The sequence below is a fragment of the Carassius gibelio genome, chromosome B2, assembly GCF_023724105.1.
Source record: "Carassius gibelio isolate Cgi1373 ecotype wild population from Czech Republic chromosome B2, carGib1.2-hapl.c, whole genome shotgun sequence".
Taxonomy (NCBI): Eukaryota; Metazoa; Chordata; class Actinopteri; order Cypriniformes; family Cyprinidae; genus Carassius; species Carassius gibelio.
Genome location: NC_068397.1, coordinates 22,715,177 through 22,732,545, shown reverse-complemented (window position 1 = coordinate 22,732,545; position 17,369 = coordinate 22,715,177). Strand labels below are relative to the sequence as shown.

The 17,369-nt window shown below is 37.1% G+C and overlaps 2 protein-coding genes across 3 annotated transcripts; one reads left to right on the top strand and one right to left on the bottom strand.

Moving 5' to 3' along the window:
- Positions 1-883: 883 nt before the first annotated feature.
- Positions 884-8,294, bottom strand: LOC127951305 (signal peptide peptidase-like 2B). Of its 2 annotated transcripts, none has more exons than XM_052549128.1 (15): positions 8,140-8,294; positions 6,914-7,030; positions 6,573-6,755; positions 6,397-6,486; positions 6,189-6,328; positions 5,941-6,083; positions 5,766-5,862; positions 5,567-5,683; positions 5,409-5,490; positions 5,249-5,323; positions 5,107-5,169; positions 4,915-5,014; positions 4,315-4,392; positions 4,053-4,213; positions 884-2,272 (listed from the first exon to the last, which is right to left on the bottom strand). In XM_052549128.1, exons 1-15 carry the CDS (start codon positions 8,185-8,187, stop codon positions 2,099-2,101), a joined length of 1,668 nt encoding a protein of 555 aa, XP_052405088.1. In that variant the 5' UTR covers positions 8,188-8,294; the 3' UTR covers positions 884-2,098. The 2 variants fall into 2 exon arrangements, 1 of the variants encoding a protein (XP_052405088.1); XR_008152640.1 differs by having other exon boundaries at positions 2,125-2,272; positions 3,978-4,213.
- A 3,621-nt stretch (positions 8,295-11,915) lies between these two features.
- dapk3 (death-associated protein kinase 3) lies at positions 11,916-17,067 on the top strand. Its single transcript, XM_052549127.1, has 9 exons — positions 11,916-12,056; positions 12,781-12,868; positions 13,597-13,957; positions 14,461-14,590; positions 14,684-14,732; positions 14,852-14,878; positions 15,001-15,153; positions 15,365-15,410; positions 15,498-17,067. The coding sequence occupies exons 2-9, from the start codon at positions 12,807-12,809 to the stop codon at positions 16,029-16,031; spliced, it is 1,362 nt and encodes a 453-aa protein (XP_052405087.1). The 5' UTR covers positions 11,916-12,056; positions 12,781-12,806; the 3' UTR covers positions 16,032-17,067.
- The last annotated feature ends 302 nt before the right edge of the window (positions 17,068-17,369 follow it).

Genomic DNA, 17,369 nt, shown 5'->3' with positions numbered 1-17,369 from the left:
TGTAAAAAAAAAAAAAAACGGCTGCATTCTTCTGGGAAAGCTACTGACGGTTGATTGCCACAGAAAGGTTCTTTTTCATCTGTTCATCATGAGTATTAGACCCAGTTCTTTTGAAAATGTAAAGTTTGTGCCTTTTTTTTTGAATTAATGTTGTACAACCATGTTGAAAAAACCTGCATATGCTGGTTCGGTATGGTTTGAAGCATGGTTTAAACTGGCCATGTGCTTGTCCTAAGCTGGTCCTAAGCAGGAACCAGTTACTTAGAACCAGCACATGACCATCTTAAACTTAGCCATGATTCCCATCCACTTACATTATAAGACTGACAGACTGCAACAGTTAGAGCTTAAAATCTCAGTTTGTGTCCTACTGAAGAAACAAAGTCACCTACATCTTAGATGCCCCGTAGGTAAGCAGATAAACATCAAATTTTCATTTTTGGGTGAATTATCCCTTTAACAACCTCTTTACAAGTACCATTTCTTTTATTCATCTCTCTACCTGCCACTTATGACTACTTCAGTATGGCTCATTTTGCACACAATAGTTCATACAATATAAAAATGTGTTGTTTGGTCATACAGTTCAACAATAGCCTGGAGTTAGAAGTGAGTCCAGTGAACCAGATGAAAGCGTGAATCAAGCACTCTGATGTTGTAACCACAATCCAGGAAGTATCATTTCCAGGTCACAACCACTATGACTCATAATTTGAGAACATATAACCCACAATTATACTACTTTACCGCTTACCTTTTAATGTGGGAGGAAAACGCAAAGACCTCATGATACCATACATCATTTTACAATGCATTTTTGCAAGTAAACGTCTCAAGTGTATTTCTCAAGTGATCACGCGTTAAAACACAACAGTAGTCCACATAACATAATGCATTATTCCTTTAATACGTGCACTCTTTTCAAAATCACACTTTTACAGCATATGTTGATCTCTAATCGAGAGCTTCAGCATACATGACTCTGAAGATCTATGACACACGACCTCCAGACATCAGGAGTATTAATAAATGGACAAAATATCTGGATTACAACGTGTCTGTGTTACTCCACATGATCATGTTCACCCAATAAAAAATTAAATAAAATGCGCTGTATAGCCAAGTCCAAGAGATCTCAATGAGACAACAGTGCCACATAAACTTCTTAAATAAACCTGATGTACTGTAACTTAAAACGGTTCAATCGTACAGAGAAAATAATATCAGTGCTTTACACCAAAAAACAACTTTAAAAAGTACTATGAATACAAAAATCCTGCTATGAAACAGGACTGTGACTCGATAGTTTACAGTTCTTAAAAACTGCACTTCTTTTAAAAATGTTTGCACTTTTTATTTAGAAATCTCAAACATCCCTTCCATCAAGTAAACAGCACTTTCTAAATACAATGCTTTCAATAAGCCACGAGCATATGAATATGATATATGTCAATACAACTAAAGCTGAAATCACATCCCAAACCAATAGGGAGGTTTTTGTTAAATGATGTGTATAACAGTACTGCTCTTATTTATACAGTGTATTGTGATATAAACATTTAACAATCTTATCAACCCACAGCTTAGTATCTCAAAACTCAGGATGAAATGAATAAATCATTATTCCTAAAGCCTTTGGTTCATTCGACACTTATTAGCACCGTATTTTAAAGGATGTGATGTGACAAGGACAAAACCTGTCAGTAATTCATTATCAACTGGAAGCCAAATAGAAATATTATCAGTGAGCTGTCTAGCAGCACTTTGTTTCAGTAACTGAGACAATGCTAATTTACAAAAAACAAGGAGGGAGAAGAAAAATAATAAGTTAATAATAATAGAGTTGAGATCCTTGTGAAGAAGATAAGTGATCCATTCTGTGCCCTCCTCATGCCATCACACGTGAACTTAAAGCAAGTTGGCTGAAGTAGCGCAGCAGATGTTGTTGTGTCTCCTCTTTCTTCGATTCAAAGGCCTGTACAGTTTCAAAGGCTTAAAACAAGTGCACTGAGATGTTCATACTGCTCAAGTCTATTACATATATGGTATATATAACTGACTAAAAAAAAGAAAGTAGCATCCTTTGAGTCTTTTGTCTTTATGTAGTAGATGCATCTGTAAGATGCAGGACTTGCTCTTGTGCTGGTGGAGGAGGGTCCTCACACTGATTGGTCGTTTCAGAGTCTGCCGGCTCGGGATTGGACAGGGGTTCACCTGTGGACGGTCCTGGGGTTTGAGCACAGTTGATTTGTTCCATGACAATGGGAGGCGGCTGAGGATGAAATGAGACGCATATGATGAAAGAGAAGTTAAATTTGAAATTAAATTGTATTTTAAAAAAATGTCATTAAATTCTAGATGTTTTTATATACACACACTACTATTCAAAAATTTGGGGTCAGTAAGATTTTTAAAAAAATGCTTTTATTCATTTGAATACAAATACATTTACTCAGCAAGGACGTAAATAATAGTAATCAAGACATTTCTAATATTACAAAGATTTCTGTTTCAAATCAACGCTTATCTGCTTTCTATTCATCGCAAAATCACGCAGCAGTGATTTTTTTGAACAATTTCAAGATTGATAATAATATAATATCCTTTCTGAGCACCAAATTAGCATTTGAGGATCATTTCTGAAGGATCATGTGACACTGAAGACTAGAGTCGTGGCTGCTAAAAATTCATCACTGGAACAGATTACATTTTCAGAATATATTCAAATAGAAGACAGTTGTGTTACATTGTATTTTTGATCAAATTGATGCAGCCTTGGTGACTTATTCCAAAATTAATCAAAATCTTACAGACCCCCTTTGAATGGTAGTGTGTGTGTGTGTATATATATATATATATATATAAACAGCAATACCAATCCAATTTAAAGCAGAAGAAAAATTTTAGGATCACTTTTGAAGTGAGAATGAGAAAATGGCTTCGGATCTACAGTATAACTTAGTGAAGAAGCAAACATTCAGCGAAGATTACACTGATCAGATTCTACTCATAGAGGAAATCACCATAGATTAACTCAAGACCAAGAAATCTCCAGACCCTTTATTAGATCAAAAGCTTGAACACTGTTAGCTAAAGAGCCGAGGATATTAAGCATAAGCCCTCTTCTGGTGTTTATCAACCCATCGTGATGTGAAACGGTGGATTTAACTTGTGTATATCAGTCTGTAGAACATAATTTCCTCATATTAGGGCTGCACAATTTTCTAATCCCGTTAACAATTATGGATGCCACAATTACGTAGTCGTTCAAAACGACTATTCATGGTCCACTTATGTTATTCTGCACGCTTAAGATATGTTTTTTTCTACATATTATCTTAAGGTTTTTCCCATTGTTTTAGTTTTAGTATAAAATTATAATACCATTCATATTTTTACTTTTTTATAATTTAAAGAAGAAACCAATCTGATGTATAATTGACATTGAGGCTTATTACTATAGAAAAGCACTAAAAGTTTTTCAGTTAAGAGTGTTTTCAGCTTGTTTATTTTCATAGAAAAAACAGCATGCATTTGCATCAAACAATGGTCTAACATCATTTAATGTAAATAGTGATAATTGTAATTAATAAATCGCAATTACAATTTCAAGGGAATAATCAACAATTATGATTTTTGTCACAATTGTGCAGCCCTACCTCATACTGTGGTTTAGAAAAAATATTTGGATATGATAAGTTCAGTCAAACAGGCATTTGTCTAAAGCCTTCAAAATCACTATAAAATCTCTTGAGAGTCTGGCATCTATTGTTGTAAAGGTTTCAAGATTTTAAACAAATGCCTGTGAAATCAAAAGATATAGATTATGTGTTAAGAACAGTTATAAATATTGAAAATGATCATTTTATTCCTAAAGTTTACACCGAACCCCTCCTTTAAAGAGAAGAAAACATCCACAGTAAAAATGAGAGCAATATAAGAGCGTAACAAAAACCACGCGGGCGAATTTACTCAACTGTAAGTCTAGTAACTGTACATAACCCTAGAACTTTTCCGACTGCAGAAGGCACTCATATCAAACTGGTATTCACCACAAATCCACTTCCTGTCCAGAACAAAGGCAGCTCCTTGCGCCACAGTGCCACCGCAAGGCTGGTGAGGAGCGTGCAAGGCACCAGGTATAAGAGGGCAGGCTGACCCATCTGCATCAGAGCCAGAGCCACAAATGTGATGAGAAGACCAATGCCATAGCCTACAAAAAACAACACAAACCAGATTCACGTGCTTAAAAGAACTGAATAAGAGCTAGAACCATACAACATATCCGAATTTAAAAGGTAGTCAGTGTCTTACCAATAGTGCAGGCCAGAAAGTAAATTCGAGAAGTCTGCATGAGAATGTCAAATCTGTGACAATATGCTACCAGCAGACCTGAGGAAACAAAACGTCATTATAAAAATTAAGTACAAGACGACTAAAAGAAAGAAAGACAAAAAACCCAGAATGACAGTGAAGCCTCAATTCCAAGAAATCAGAAATCATTAATACAAATTTTTGGCTGCACTTTATTTTACAGTACGTGTACTAACATGTACTTATAGTGTACTTACAGTGTATTTACCAAAGAAAGTTCTGGTAATTTAAGGTAACTACATGGGGTAGGCTTAGGTTTAGGGGTAGGTTCAGGGTTAGTACCTAGTTATTACATAGTTATTGTAATTACTATAATAAGTATATAGTATGTACATGAGGAACAGGACTGTAAAATAAAGTGCTACCATCTTTTTTTTTTTATCGAGTTTGATAAAACCAGAGCCAGACAAATAAGTCTGCATAAGAAAGCTTGCCACGTTCAATTGCCCTAACTTCATTTTCGGCTAAATGAACAATAATTTTGATATATTTTGGTATATCACTATTTTCTGTGCATGAATCCTGGAATACTGACATTACCTGGTACCAAGATATCCCCAAAGCCCAGGAGAGAGAAGGGCCGGTCACACAGCACCAGAGGAGAAGAATTCAACCTGGGCACTTTCAGCACCATGGGAAGCTATTTGAGACAAAAACGCCAAATTTGAAACTAAAAAAATATATTACAAATATATATTTAAATGCATGCATATTCAAAAAACACCTTCCTACCTTTTCATGAGTAGAGGAATCAGAGGGACCAGCCGCCACCTCTACCATGATACTTTCCCCACTCTGCACGAGAAAACATACAAAAATATATACCAATTCTATTTAACATTAGTTTTAGTAAGAAACAAAAAAAAACTCATACCTCAGTTAAGAGTGGTGTTATAAAAACAAAAAAGACGTCATACACGAACAGCACGACCAACAGCAGAGTGCAGGCCTACAACAAGAAGAAATGGATCATCTTCACATCCTGAATATGTCATGCTTGCAACCGGCAGCATCCATCTGCATTTTAAACTCACCTTGAAAGTGGGCAGCCTGATTGTTTTAAGCATGTAGAGACAGAACGCGATGCCTAGCGCATCCTGAAGTATCCATGCCCACCTAGCGGACACGATTTTTGATTAGATATACTGTTATAATGCTAAAAGTGCCAAAACCTAAAGTCTTCTACTCTTACTGGTCTTCATTGCGGAAAACTCCCCAGGTGACACTGACTGCTATACAGAAGGCTGAAAGGATCAGCGCGCGCACCTGTGGCCGCTTGTGACAGTATGGCAGGTTATTCTCAGGTATCCTGTCAAAACACCACAAAGCATCTCCTTCAATAAAAAAGCCAGAAACAATCCTATCAAGTCTTTCTCATGCACATCTCTAACCTGCATTTCCCAAATGGTATTCTTCGGACAAAAGGCCAAAGACAGCTGTACAGACCGACGGCAGACGCCAGACAGAACGTTGTGATAGTCATGTACACTGTGAAGGAAAGGGTGAGGATTAACCAAAATACAGACAGTTTACTGAAAGAGGGTAATAACGGATTCATTTATTTACCCAGCTGATCATAGAAGAAATACAAGAGCACCAGCATAGAGCAACACATGACCACAAACACACAAATCATGATGGGGGTGACGTCAACCGTCTCCTCGTCTTGTTTTTCGGCACCGTCGTCCCGCTTGTGCTTCATGTAACGTCTAAAAGCACAAAGATGGGAGTTTAGTCGAATAAAATCTGCAGGCTGTCAGCTTAGCTGTCACTAATTGATCTTGTAACCTGTGCCTCAAGGGCACAATTCATACTTTTTAATGTCCCTGCTGCCAGCCCAGTATCCTCCGACAGCCACTGTGCCCACCGCCATCAGGAAGATAAGCACCATGTTGTAGTCCACCACCGGTTCATTGGGCGCATACATGGCCACCTGTCTTTTCTCTCCAAACGTCTAAAGACAGAATTCTTTTTTTGTCATTGCCTTAGTAATTACAATAGAATAAATCATTCTGAACTTACCTTACTGATGTCCAACATGTCTTTATAGCTTAGCAAGGCCACTGGGATGCCGATCTCTTCATACTGGGACTTGTTGCCTGAGGGTGGAGTCTGTAAATCATTTCAAACAAGTCAACTCATGTGAAAATCTTTTGACCAGTGTTCATGGTGCCGTTAATGGTGTTCTGATGAGTTACCAGTCTGTCTTTGCTGACGATCAGAAGTCCTTTAGCACCATTGATCTGGGCCAATCTGACTTTTTCATAGAAAGTGCAATTTCCTCTCATCACCATTGGGATGCTGTTTGGGAAGCCACCCTCAGGTACATCAGAGGGGGAGCACAGCACAGAGGTGGTGAGATCATACGTCTGCAGCCGTGTCTGAGCAAAACAATAATGGGTGAATGAGTGGCAGCTCTGTGATACTCATTTGTAACTTCAGTTTCAGATACAGCAGGGTTTGTTGGGAATTATGCAATTGATTTGATATCCAACAGTACGAGATTTCTATTTGTGTGTGTGTATAAATTGCTACTAACTGCTTTACTGAGGTCCTGAGGTAGTCGAGCCCACTGAGAGTTGAAAAATATGCAGTAATCTTTGCTTTTACTGTTCCCCCCATCGCTGAAATGTGCCATGCCATATTCACCTAAAACCTGTGAATCAGAACAGATGCAGCTTAGGTCATTGGTTAACAGGTTTGTGCATAAGATGCGGTTCAAAGAGGGAAACCTTGGAATAGAGAGAGAAATACATATATGTCAGTAGCAAATAGGTGATATGAACTTTCACAGAGTTTTCTCAAACTCATAAAACCTCATAGAATAAAGTGAATTATGTTTTCTAATGCATGCAAATGTTTGACTTTTATTTGCTAGCTGCTTTTAGTTAAATAGTTAATTTAAACTTGAAGGACCACATCAGAAATTGTGTTGTTGTTTTTTAAGTGTCAACTGATATTTATTATATTGCACTATTTATTAAATGAATAATTCAATAACTGAAGTAAGGTTTATTATGTGTGTGTGTGTGTGTGTCATTACATGTTCATATGCAAATATATCTCATAATAACAGCTCACTATCACCCACACAAACACATCATGTGGTTAACATGACACTAGAATAATTAAATAAACAAGAAGCAAACAACATAAAAATGCGATATTATACTCCAATGTGAAAAGATAAATTGCAATATTAAAATCTAAACAAATTTCGTTCACCCAGGGAATCCCGAAAAACGGCAGTAATTTGAAAGAAATGTATATGTATTGCATTATTTTTCACAAAAATTAATACTACTTACTAAATATAAACATAATCTGATAATGTATAAAGTAACGCAACTTATGTTTAAATTATTATTATTATTTACTTATGTTTAAATTATTCTTCCGTTAAAATTACTGACATTATCTGTGTAACGTTACAGTATCACTGCATGCTAAATAAATGATCAAAATAAAATAAAGGTTTATCACTTATGGTGATCCAGTTTTTCGCTTGTTTGATCAGTGTTTTGTTTTTGTTTTGCTGTACAGTGTCATATCAACAGGAGCGCGAGAGGACTCGGCCGCGCGGCCACCAAACATGCACGAGCACATCCTACAGAAGTCCACCGCAAGCTAATCATAAATAGCATGTAGCTAGTAATCATCGGCAAAAAAATGTTTTACAAATAAATCAAACCGAGTAACGTTACAGACCAGTTGAGGAACACGCCAAAAACAAAACGGATTCTTTAATGTTGTATCATGTCTTACCTGTTCGATCAAAAGAGTTGCCCAGAGGAGACTTGATAAAAATCGCATGATGCCTGATTGTTGTCGTCTCCGCCATCCGCACTGCCCTCCTCGACTCAACGATCAGCTGTTTACGCTCATCCCGCCCTCGTTCTGCAGAACCAAGGTCATTGGCTAACTTCGTCCACTTCCGAGAGTCCACTCTTGGCCCATTGGCTTTCGCTCTAATCAATTATATTTTAGTCACGCCTCCAATTCTTCACATCCAAATTTGTCATTTCTTAATGACATCATAATTTACAGCCAGTTTAGCAAAACTGTTTGGCCTAAGTTAAATAATTTAAGTCCTTTTTTTTTTTTTGATTATTGATTATTTTTTCAATCTCTGCCTTTCTCACACAGAACAACCTCCTGCATGGACATTCAGCCGAGACTGCCTTGCTCTGTTAAACCGCCTTTCGACTGCACACGACATTCGGACACGATTGTCGCATTTAATGGCAATCACGCAGAACTTTCAAACTGATCGTCCAGCGACCATTACCTCGCCATATTCACTATGGTAAAATTAATAATCTTAATGAATGTATGAATGCATCGTCACAATTCAAATGACCCCCCAAAAATAAAAATAGTAGCTTTTATCATGGGGCTTATCAACGTAAATAATGATTTTAATAATTATAAAATAATCATTTCTGACATAATTCTTCTAAAGCACATTTGAACAGAAATTGTGTTTAAAGAATAATGTTAAAGTGTACAAAATATTGGTAATTCTGACCTTTTTTTTTTTGAGAGAGGTTTTTTTTTTTTTTTTTTTTTTTTTTATTCAAGAAATTGGATGAAAATATACAATCACCTTCAGGAGAACATTAACAAATAAAGAAGATAGAGGAGAAGAGGAGAAATGAAACACAATAAAGGGGTTTGTAGCTTATAATCAAGAGAGAGAGAGAGAGAGAGAGAAAAATATATATATATATATATTATAATAATAATAAAATAAATAAATACACAAATACATTTTAAACCAATGAAGGAAAGCTATCTAAGCTTAATCAGTCATTAGAAATACATTTTTCATATAAATCCAAAAACCTGACACATTTTTTATTGTTAGTTAAACAAAAAGATTTGAGCAGTGAGTCAACCTCAATCAGGAAATGTGAAAAAGTAGGAATTGAGCCCATAAATTTTTACTTATGGATGAAAAATTTGCCGAACAAAATAAAAAAGTTGAATATATACTCTTTAGATTTGTTGGCAGATTCAGAGTAATAACAGATAATATCTTTCAAGCTAAAAGATTGTGCAAAGATAGGGGGTTTGTTGAAATGGGAATACAAGTCAAGCCAAAATTTCTGAACAAACTCACAAGAATAAAATAAATGTATTAGGGTTTCCTCTTCATTGCCACAAAATATGCAGGTACTAGGAATATCATGGTAATTCTGACCTCGCACCGATAATTTTGATTAGAATACATCACATCCGGTCGGGCGGTCGAATATGGTCTAGCCACAGATGTTCAAATATTTGAATGCATTCGAAGATCCGAAATTTCCGCATACACGCGTATCGGAACTCCACGCTAGTGTTGCAGAACCCCACCCTCTGAAGATCTCTAGAATTACCCTCAATAGTCAAAATTTTTCACAAAAGGTGTCCAAATATGAAAACAAAGTAAATACAGGCAAATTGGTTAAAGGCAAATGTAAAGTATAGGCTATATATACATTTCTTGACCATCACTTTCAACTCAACCTTGCCAAGACTGAACTGCTTGTGGTTCCATCAAACCCATCGTTTCATCACTATTTCACCATCAATTTAGATCAACCATAACTCCTTCAAAAACAGACAGAAACCTTGGAGTTGTGATTGATGATCAGCTGACTTTCTCAGACCACATTGCTGAAACTGTCTTGCATAAATGTTTGCCTACAAAACCACCACTGGCGTTGCACCCCTTTACCTAAATTCACTATTTCAGACATATGTGCCTCTATAAATTTGTGTTCTGCAAGTGAATGATGCATTATTCTGCCATCCCGGCCGGCAGCCATATCACCCTGGAGCCCAAGACCAGTTGCCCACTGAAGCTAAGCAGGGCTGAGCCTGGCCAGTACCTGGATGGGAGACCTCCTGAGAAAACTAGGTTGCTGCTGGAAGAGGTGCTAGTGAGGCCACCAGGGGGTGCTCACCCTGTGGTCTGTGTGGGTCCTAGCGCCCCAGTGTAGTAATGGGGACACTATACTGTCAACGAGCACCGTCCTTCGGATGAGACGTTAAACCGAGGTCCTGACTCTCTGTGGTCATTAAAAATCCCAGGATGTCTTTCGAAAAGAGTAGAGGTGTGACCTCGGCATCCTGGCTAAATTCGCCCATTGGCCTCCGACCATCATGGCCTCCTAACAATCCCCATATCTGCTGATTGGCTTCATCACTCTGTCTCCTCTCCATCACTAAGCTGGTGTGTGGTGGGCGTTCTGGCGCAATATGGCTGCCGTCACATCATCCAGGTGGATGCTGCACACTGGTGGTGGATGAGGAGATACCCCCTGTCTATGTAAAGCGCTTTGAGTGCCTAGAAAAGTGCTATATAAATGTAAGGAATTATTATTATCCCAAAGAGGGATCATTTTCACAGACTTTACATTAACTGTTCCTTCCTGGTTAAATGACCTGCCCAGCTCAATCCGAGCTGCTGCCGTCTTTGAGAAATGTGTGAAAACACATTTCTTCCATCTTTATTTGATTCTCTATCTGTATAGCACTCTCTATTCTAAATCTATTTTATCTTTTTTTATACAAAAAAACCTTGCACTCTATTTGCTTTCTAACTGCATGTTTCCTTTTTTTTAAAGCCTCTAACAATAGGTTTCTCTATTAATTTTCTATTCTGTCTATTTGCTTACTTTTTATTTATAATATAATTACCAAAAAACTATTCGTTTTCTAACTGCTTGTTTTCTTTAAAAAAAGGCCTCCAACAGCTTTATCTAATCTTTTCTATTCTGTTTGTTTTCTTTTCATTTATTATATAATAAAAAAGGTGTTTAAAGAATGTAGGTAAGAAAACAGTTAGCACTAGCTAGCCTTCGACTTCCATAGTAGAAAAGAGTAATACTATGGAAGTCAATGGCTACTGTCAACTGTTTCAAAATATTTTGAGTTCAATATAGAAGAAATGAACTCATACAGGTTGGAACAACTTTAGGGTGAATAAATGATTAGAGAATTACCATTTTTGGGAGAACTATCCCTTTAAGAACCTTTCTAGTAAACATCTATGAATTCCATGAAATCAAAACGACTTTTGTGTTTTTTTCAACAAGCAAATTAGATGCTGAAGCTATTTTGTCTTAATGCAGTATGATAAACATCTGATATGTGAGCTGAAAATGCATTATATGATTATGTTTGGAATAAATGACAAAATTACAGACTCACACCTCACAATAATATGTATGCACAGAAAGTCTTCTGATTATGTAGGCTATCTGAAGTTCATTTAATAAACATGCTCAGTAAATACTGAGGATTATTTGACACTGGCAATGATGTTAAAATCGGCCTATAGCACTATAGGTGTCTCTCTTCTGTAACATTGATTCACAACAAAAAGTATTTCTTTATTTTTGTCCCTTTATTATTAGTTTGTCAGGCAAACTCGTTATTACATCCATTTGCACCTTTTTTATGTGTTATGAGTCTGTTATGGTAACACTGACAAAGGAACAGTGCAAAACAAGCCCATACAAGTAGTTTTAACTTAGATCAGTGCTAACACCTGGCAGACGCTTAATAACAGGTACACGCAAGTTGACATCATCCTGCGGTGGCGTCTCGATGATGTCACTGAAAAAGCCACGCCTCCCCAGAGCGCAGCAACCGGAAAATAGCCATTGACTGAGGAATGCGGCGACGTTGAGGTATGTAACAAACTCTCAGCATTTACTTATTCTAAAGAGCGTTGTTATAGATAACATAATTAATAGAGTATAAGAGAATATCTTATATATGTATTCCTTAATGTGTTTTGTGTACAACTTAACGTAGTTTGCCGGTGTTCCTTGGCAATTTCTTTTACAAGTTAGCCAGATGGCTATCTGTAAATAGTCAGTGCTTTGGTAGATATTTTGTGGATTATCGTAATATGTTAATTTCGTATTTCTCTTACTAACCTATTGGCCACATTTAATCTTATTTTTATCTGTGAAACAGTATCTCAGAGTTTAAATGATTGTTGTAGTTTGAGTTATCTTAACACATCAGGGTTCGAAACATGAGTTAGAGCATATATTTTGAGATGCAATTTTTTTGTTTAAATTTGTACCGCACTGCAGTGGAAAGATGTTAGCTGTTTAACATCTATAATAAAGGAACAAAAGAAGGTTAGAACAAATCTGGCAACCCTGGTTTATGACTGTAGGTAATGACGTAAGTAGGAATAGAATGTCCACATTCTGCACATGGAGCTCCTCATTCCCATGTCAGCTTAAAATCCAACTTCCTGTGAGTAAATACCAAAACATGTGCACTCTAGAAACCGTTTATAGTCATTGTCAACAAAGTGCCAAAATCTTTAGTTGACTGGAGACAAGGTCAAAACTGTGAAACTAAATTAGGCATTATTTCTGGTCATTTTTTAAACAGATTGATTAATTTCAAGTCAGCAAATCATGGATGGTTTCAGGCAGGAGGATGTGGAGCTGTACTATGAAATGGGAGAGGAGTTAGGAAGGTAAGAGATGTCATTTCCCTCCTTAAAAAAACTAATGTAAAAACTGTTAAAGCTCTGTAAAAACTAATGTATCCTGATTTAAAGTGATCTCACATATAGTGAATAAAAGAAAGATTAAGATTTGAATTGGCTTACCATCTTTTTGTTTAAGCACTATAATTATGTAGCTATGAAAGCTCTTTTATAAAAGGCAAGTAAACACATCATCGTGTTTGGCTTAGAGTTGCCAAGGGAATGCAGTGTTTGTGCTTATCAGTGCGATGTAACAACAAACATGTTGAGAGTCCTGCAATTTAAAAATCCCCAGCACAGAGACTTAATCATCTGCAAACACAAGCCTGGCCTTTTCTCTATATATGGAGGTGGAGGTTTCTGTGCTGTGCTGCTGCAGGATGACATCACTGCTATACAATGCATATGCTCGCTCTCTGAGCCTGAGAAAAGCTGTTGTGCAAATGAGACTACAGATGGGCCAGAGACGAGCCATCAGGGGAATACGTCAGCCACACATTTTATCTGACTTTTTAAGAGTTTACTTGGTTGCATTGTGCAGCATTTATACCATTTATCTAAATTGGTTCTCTTTAACTCCTTTAGAATCTGTACTTGAGCTTGGTTTTGTGGAACGCACAGTATGTTTTTCTGTTCATATTTGTAATGTTTGAAAGACATGATTTCTTCTTTTTCATTTCTGTTTTCTGTGTGTATCATTGTACCCTGTTTCCCAGTGGGCAGTTTGCTATTGTGCGTAAATGTATAGAAAAGAGCTCCGGGACAGAATATGCCGCCAAGTTTATCAAGAAGAGAAGGCTGTCATCCAGCCGACGAGGTGTGAGCCGAGAGGAGATCGAGCGAGAGGTGAACATCCTTCGAGAGATCCAGCACAGCAACATCATCACCCTCCATGACATCTTTGAGAACAAAACCGACGTGATCCTGATCCTGGAGCTGGTGTCTGGAGGGGAGCTATTTGACTTCCTGGCTGAGAAGGAGTCACTGACTGAGGAGGAGGCCACACAGTTCCTCAAGCAGATCCTGGATGGAGTTCACTACCTCCACTCGAAACGCATTGCACACTTTGACTTGAAGGTGAGCACTAGGATGAAAATAGTTCACCCAAAAGTTACATTTTGCTCATGCTTAAGCCATCCATTGTGCACAGTAGTTAGTCATCGCAACAGATTTGGAGAAATTTCACTTGCTCACTAGTGGACCCTCTGCAGTGAATAGGGGCCGTCATAATGAGAGTTCAGACAGATCCACAAGTAATCCACAGTCCATTAGTTAACTTCTTGGGAAGTGAAAAGCTACATGTTTGTAATAAATCCATCAAAAGGTATTTTTAACTTCAAACCTTTGCTTCCGGCTAATATACATAATCCATAATAATGCTTCTTTCATTAGCGAGTAAGCGATGTAAAGCCAAATTTATAATGAATAAACTCCTCTACATCTTGGATGGCTTGAGGGTGAGTATTTTTTTTTCTTTCTTTTTTTTTTGTGAAACAGGTTTGCTATTTATTACAAAATGTTGTTTTTGGGGAAGGCATGGAAATATGTACTACAAACATCTTGAATCACTTTGTTTTCAGCCTGAGAACATAATGCTGCTGGACAAAAATGTGCCGAACCCCAGAATCAAGCTGATCGATTTTGGAATTGCTCATCAGATTAAGGATGGAAATGAATTTAAAAACATCTTTGGAACTCCTGAGTTTGTTGGTGAGAAGCTTAGATTATTATAAAATTATATGTTAAGTTATGATAACTTAATTAGGTGTTCTTAATCTTTGTCATAACTTTTAACCTTTGTAGCACCAGAAATTGTGAACTATGAGCCTCTTGGCCTGGAGGCAGATATGTGGTGAGTCTTAGCTATCAATGATATTTTTCAAATATTGATTAGATTGTTAATAAATGACATTCATTTAGTTGCTTATTTTTGTATCATAATGAATTCTCTTGTGATTGTCTTTCCTGCAGGAGCATCGGAGTTATCACATATATACTGTAAGTTGTACTGTCACGTAAATGACTTGTTCAGCTGTATTGATTGCATGCATTTTCCACACCCAGATGATGCTGTTTTACTTTGCTTGACTAATATTAATGCATTATTAATTTGTTTGTAGCTTGAGTGGTGCTTCTCCGTTTCTTGGCGAGACCAAACAAGAAACACTTACCAACATTTCAGGTGTCAACTATGACTTTGATGAAGAGTACTTCAGCAACACAAGTGAGCTCGCCAAGGATTTCATTCGCCGACTGCTGGTCAAGGATCCAAAGTTAGTCAAATCCAAAGCTATTAAAAATTATGTAATAAAATAAAATGTAAGTATTAGATTTTAAAAAAATAGCTTAAATTAAAAATGAATGCAAAATATTAGTAAATACTATAATAATACAAAATAAACACTGATATAAGCATCATTTATTTAATATAAAGCAAATTTCGTTCCTGTTTATTAATGTTTAATATTTGCTTTTAACATTCAGGAAGAGAATGACAATAGAGGACAGTCTCCAGCACCCCTGGATCAAGGTTCGAATGCTTCTCTTTTTCTCCCTCTTGAGTTTCATCAACGTTTGAGCAGTGCTTGACTAGTTCCCATCCCGTCCCCCAATACAGGTGATCAAGAGGCGTAACGTCCGACCTGAGGAGAGCGAGCGCAAGACAGAGCGCAGGCGTCTGAAGACCACCCGACTGAAGGAGTACACCATCAAATCCCACTCCAGCATGCCTCCCAACAACACCTACATCAACTTCGAGCGCTTCTCGCAGGTCATGGAGGAGATCGCAGTGGCCCAGGAGGGACTTCGAGAACTGGAGAAGAACCAGCGCTCCTGCGCTGAGGACGTGGCCGCCCTGCTCTCCATCTATGAGGAGAAAGAAAGCTGGTACAAAGAGGAGAACGAAAGCATCGCTGCAGATCTCAATCAGATCAAACAGGAGCTGCAGAAAGCACAAGCCCTGCGCAGACAGAGCCAAGAAGAGGCCCGTGCCACCATGCTGTCGGCCAATGCCCTCAAACGCAAGTTTGGCCGGTTGGAGAACCGCTATGAAGTGCTCGCTGAGCAGATGGTCTCTGAGGTGCGCTGGGTTGAGGAGCTGGTGCGCTCGATTTCAGCTGAAAATGACACTCACAGCACCAGCATGGCTTGAGCTGCTCTGTTTGCTTTCTGAACGCAGTGACTGTCTAATATCTTCGCTTGGTATGTGCAGGGCATATTTACAATATTAAACTTGACAATAAGCTTCATGTAAGCCTGTAGAGTTCATGTTACTTCTAGAACAAAAGCAATGCAAAATGGTGTTTTTTAAAAATCCTGAGCGAGTGAGGGTGTGCATGTGTTTCGCCTGAGCATTGCAGTATCCTTATGTGATACAGCTGAAGCAAGCATTTAGTATTTTTAATCACCACCTCAAAAATATACATGCTGGATCATTAGATAAAAACAAGTTTATTTACAACTCTATTACAGAACTCCAAGAAAAGCATATTAATGTACGTTGTGAATAATGCACTACACAGTCCTCTATGAGGAATTAAAAAATCTTGAGATGACAGTTGCTTTTGTTGCTCTGCATGTCCGCTTTTCCTATGCAAATCAAATTATATAATTTTATAAGGAAACAACTAATACACTTATGATAGTCCCAAATGCTGTCTTGAATGATCTGTACAAATATTGAATATTTAGTAAGCTGCTTCTGTATGTATGAAAATTAAAATTTAAAGGGATAGTTTACCTAAAAACAAAAGTTTGGCCTTCACTCAATCTCATAACAATCTAAATCTTATTGTAGACTCATTTGTGGAAAGCAAAAGAAGATATTTATAGTATAGTAAAACATTTGTGTTCCACTGAAAAAGAAAGTTCTGATGTTTGGAACAACATGAGGTTGAGTAAATGATAGCATTTAAATTTTTGGGTGAACTATTGCTACTTTTGTTCAAAGCACACACACCAAACATTCCTTCTTTTTAATTCTTTTTTTTTTTTTTTTTTTTAAAGACATTCCATATGCGAGTGAGAATCAGTTTCTGGAAATGGTTGTGCTCATTTGTAGTTAAGTCATAGCAATATTCATATCTGTTTGCTCACAGTACTGTACCTGTTGTTATGTTGTTTTATTTACAAGTTTATATATATATCTATCTATCAGAGTCCATTCAAATAAAAGAGTTGAAGAAGAATAGAGTTCGAGTGACTTTATTTCGTGGAAATAAGGAATCTATTTGGAGGTGAAGTATATGGTTTTATAACAGCATGTGTCAACCTCTTTTACCTAACTTGTAAAAAATCTTTTTTCAACATCTTTAGACATGTTGAAAGTTCCAGAGTTTTAATCAAAAGATTTTTCCATCTCTATTATAACATAATCCTCTTTTGCTACTCAGATAAACATTTGGATTTTTGTGCTCTTGTCAATGCAATGGTTTACTTGGAAATTTCAAACCACAGGACATCTTTGAATATTGAACTGTTAGCTTCCCAT